The 4,390-nt window shown below is 40.8% G+C and overlaps 1 protein-coding gene across 1 annotated transcript in view; it reads right to left on the bottom strand.

The window, feature by feature from the left end:
* Positions 1-6: 6 nt before the first annotated feature.
* Positions 7-4,390, bottom strand: part of scn2b (sodium channel, voltage-gated, type II, beta) — a 10,887-nt gene continuing 6,503 nt past the window's right edge. Inside the window, exons 2-6 of the mRNA XM_005944659.3 lie at positions 3,467-3,627; positions 3,163-3,379; positions 1,407-1,599; positions 496-552; positions 7-255 (exon numbers count right to left, since the gene is read on the bottom strand). Of these exons, the coding sequence (XP_005944721.1) occupies positions 543-552; positions 1,407-1,599; positions 3,163-3,379; positions 3,467-3,627 (581 nt within the window). The 3' untranslated portion in view covers positions 7-255; positions 496-542. The remainder of the gene's footprint in view (positions 256-495; positions 553-1,406; positions 1,600-3,162; positions 3,380-3,466; positions 3,628-4,390) is intronic.

A 4,390-nucleotide genomic window follows, 5' to 3' on the forward strand; every position in this document is an offset into this window, starting at 1 on the left:
GTTACCAGATATTTTCGAGGAAATAGACACATTTGATTCAGACATACAAAAATATCCTCAACACACACACACACACACACACACACACACACACACACACACACACACACACACACACACACACACACACACACACACACACACAAAGAAACAGATATATGTGCATTAGACATCCGCGCACACACAAACATGCAAATGGGATGGAAGCATAAAGAGGTGTGATTACTATAGATCCTCAAGAAGGGATGGATATGTCTGAAAGACAAGAGAAAGTAACATTTTTTAAATGCAATAGGTATAGTGTCTTCTGTTCATTACAAATCCCTTTAAATTTCTTGCTAATGACATTCTTAAGTAGCAAATAAGATGGAAAGCTAATATTACTAAGGTTTAAGTTAACTGTATTTCCTTTTTTTTCTTCAGGTCAAGTTACACTCCATACTAGACAATGGGCTTCCAGTGGATAAATAACTGTTTAGCTGAGGAGATATTTACCAGGGTTTTGGGAGCTCCACAGGCTTCTGGTTTAACCACATGATCCATTATGGTTGCCTGTAGCAAAAAGAGATGCAACATTATGACAGCAGGTTGGCTTTGAAGTAGAATGAAACATAGATAAATAGCTACGTACTTTATTCACAACCAAGGGGAAATTCAAACATCCAGCATCTCAATTTAAAAGCACACATCCATACATTTATAACTATAAATAAATACATAAATAAAATATTTAACTCATTTTAAAAATGGGGATAAAAGAGGGTGTTAAAAAGACTCCACACTGCCCAGCCAGTGTGGAGAGGGTGTCTGCTGTTGTCCATTATAGCTTTCAATGTTTTCAATGATGATAAAGTGAATAAGTCAAAGACATAGTTCTGTCAGGGCTATTTTATTTCTTTTGTGCCAGCAAAACTCTTTCCATTCCTGGCCATTGTTAACACTTAAACCTGCACTATAACCAACACCTGGCACAAACTCACTGGTGTTTTTGGGTCAAAACAGCTTCTGTACTATTTATATTATAATAAAGTTAAACTTGGATATTGCATAGTTCACTACTCCAGCACTTCTTTCTTTCTTTTTTCTTTTAAATAAAAGCACTTGCTACATTTCTGCCCAAGAAGAGCCAAGCATGGGGCGTTTTGTTTTTTTCCTTTATAAGTTGAACTTAACTGGGAAAAAATGGCAGTAACAATAATAATAACAACAGAAAAAAAGTACCAGACATTTTTCCTAAGTGTGCTATGTGATATTTGCCATGGCAGAATACTCTTTTTATACGTAGCCTATGTTGTAGGAAAACAGCTGCTGTAAGAGAAGTGGCATCCAACTTCTTTACTTTTCTGCGTTTGTGCTGCTCGTAGTTTTCAAGTGATGGTTAATGCTTTTATGCCAAGATCTCTTACTTGGTTCCTTCTTCCGCAACACCTTCAGCCTCCAGTTTCCCCTCCTCCTCCATTTTCTCCTCTGAAATGAGTTCCTGTTTCCTGTGTCGACGGAGACATTTCACAACTACCATGGAAAGGATCAGCAGTGCTAATGCTCCTCCCACAGAAGCCCCAATGGCAACCGCAATGGTTGAATCCCTTGGAGGTGGGACTGAGGAAAGGAGAGGAAAGGGTTAAGCATTTTGTAGACAAGTGAAGTGCTGACTAAAAGCTCTGTAGGGTTGATTAAACAGAGTGGAAAGTAAGAAAGTGCTGCTGAGTTGGTCCATGTGAGTGCATATGTGTGTGTGAGAGATGCTGATGGACTAAGTTCAACCTCTTGTTGGTCATTAATAAGTAAAAAAGCTGAATCATCATCATCAGGAGATCGTCATGCTCGAGAAACAAACATATACAAATTTTGGCCTTCATCGTGCGTCGTGCATCGTGTAGTACAGTGGTCCCCAACCTTTAAGGTGTCGCGGATAAATACAACAAAATAAAACTAGTACCGGTACCGAAAAAAAGAAGATTTATTCATAACACACGTGAAAAGACCCAGGAAAACCGAGTAAACGATAAAAGCGATAACAAAATAACGCTGAAAACCAATAAAAACCCTGAAAACTATACATTTAACACCTGAGCCTCAACTCTCACGGACCGGTACCGGTCCGAGGCCCGGGGGTTGGGGACCGCTGGTGTATTATACGTGGGGTAACGAGAAGCGATTAACACCTCACGACCAGCTCCCGATCATCAATCGCTTGGTCGTGAGGATTTCAAACAAGTTTGACACCCTCACGACCATCGTGAGGGTGTCACCGCAGCTTGTCACACTGCGTACGCGCAAACACAAATGTCAGCGAAAAAGACAGCGTAGCACGGCAGTGCAGCGTGTGATCTGGACACAAGTGATGGAGGCACAACTTGTAGAACTATTTCAAGCTCACCCGAGCCTTTTCGATGTGGCCTCACAAAATTATCATGACCACAACAACCGTGAAAATAGTTGGATCTACACTGCTGCTCAATCACAGCTGCCTGATCAATGTTTTTCATTAGCAATTTAGCAAAGTTGATGGTGGTGGTGTGCGTGTCTGTGTGAGTGAAAGACAGAGAGAGAGAGCGAGCGACAGAATTTCTGTTATAACGGACGCACAGTGTGAGCACTCAGGTCGCATCAGAGCATCAGGCGGTATAGTGTGAGACCCTGCATCGTGACCTACGAACTTCTAACCCCTGCGAGTCAATAGTACAGTTTGAGCAGGAGCTGAATCGCGCGACTGAAAAAATCGCAGTGTCTGCCCAGCATAAGAGAGGAGCAAAGCTGCAGATCATCCTACACAGGATAATCAAAGCAGTCAAAGCAGTGCAAACAGCCCCAGTATGATCAATGTTATGATAAAGTTAAACTCGCATGTGTTATAGTTCACTATCTGCTACTACTAGTAGTGAGATACTATTTTTTGTCTTACTGACAAGTGGAATTTTTTAGGAATCTGGTGTAGTTGAATATTTGTTTTATTTTCCAAACTGACAGCATTTTGTGCTGTGGTTATTGTAACTTGTTGTTGTTCTGAGATGATTTCATATTGCATGACGTTAAATGGCAACAAATGATGCTTAGAGAAATGGGAATGTAATTCTGACGCACATGCATTTGTTTCACAAGTTGATCAGTGGGATAAGGTTACCCACTTTGTGTGTGCAGAAGTTAAAATAAGAATCTTACGTTCTGTGACAACATTAAGCTGTATGATACCATGTCCCTGGATGCGGTCTGGGGGGTTTCTCACATAGCAGTTGTAAATACCCTCATCCTCCAGTTGAACATTTGATAGAGTGATTGACAGGTCATTCTTATCCAGGTTCCCAGCAAACTTGACCCTTTCTCCGAACCGTTCTGATCGAAGAGGCACCATTCCCCTTTTCTTATAGTATGTCATAAACTATGAAAAGAGAGCAAGCTTTTGTAACAGGCTCAGAGATTTAAAATGTAAGTACTTTGCTAAAAATTAATGAAGTATCCATTTTACCAGTTCCTGTGTATCGTTGAGTGTTTCTTGGTAGGTCCAATTCATGGCAAACTTGGTAACATCCATCTTATAGCAGGAAGTGAAGACACAAGAGATTTTTACCGTTGTTCCATTTAGTGCATTAATGCTACTGGCCACAATTACGTCCATGCTTGAACAACCTGTGAATACAAATAAACAGCATTAGTGATGATAGTACTAAGATTAATACATTACATTTAAACCATTAAGGAGGCCCCAGGGCAGACCCAGGACACGCTGGAGAGATTACATCTCTCACTTGGCCTGGAAATGTCTTGGTGCTCCCAGACCAAGCGAGAGACATCATCTCTCGCTTGGTCTGGGAATTTGAGGTGTGGGTTTCTCTGCTTAGGCTGCTGCCCCCGCGACTTGGCCCCAGATAAGCGGAAGAAAATGGATGGATGGACATTTAAACCAATTTATATCCATTTAAAGTTTGAAAAAAATACAAAAATTTATGAGAATGGTCAACATAATTTAACATAAAATGTCTATCAACTGGTTTAGCGTTATTAAAAGCTGAGAACTATGTTTGTATATGTACAGGGTTGGCCATTTATATGGATACACCGTAATAACATGGGAAGGGTTGGTGATATCAAAGTCCTGTTTGTGGCACAGTAGTATATGTGAGGGGGCAAACTCCTCAAGATGGGTGGTGACCATGGTGGCCATTTAGAAGTCGGCCATCTTGGATACAACTTTTGTTTTTTCAATAGGAAGAGGGCCATGTGACACATCAAACTTATTGGTAATGTCCAAGCACGGGGCGATCCGTGGTAACTTGTTAACGGAGATTTGCCGTGTTAGGGCGTTAATGTCATTTTAATGAGATTAACGCTGACAGCACTAGTGGGAACAAAATGAATATGACTGAACATTTACGCCAACATCATCCTAGTG

This window comes from Haplochromis burtoni, unplaced genomic scaffold, assembly GCF_018398535.1.
Source record: "Haplochromis burtoni strain Fernald_Lab_line unplaced genomic scaffold, NCSU_Asbu1 Contig_406, whole genome shotgun sequence".
Classification (NCBI taxonomy): domain Eukaryota; kingdom Metazoa; phylum Chordata; class Actinopteri; order Cichliformes; family Cichlidae; genus Haplochromis; species Haplochromis burtoni.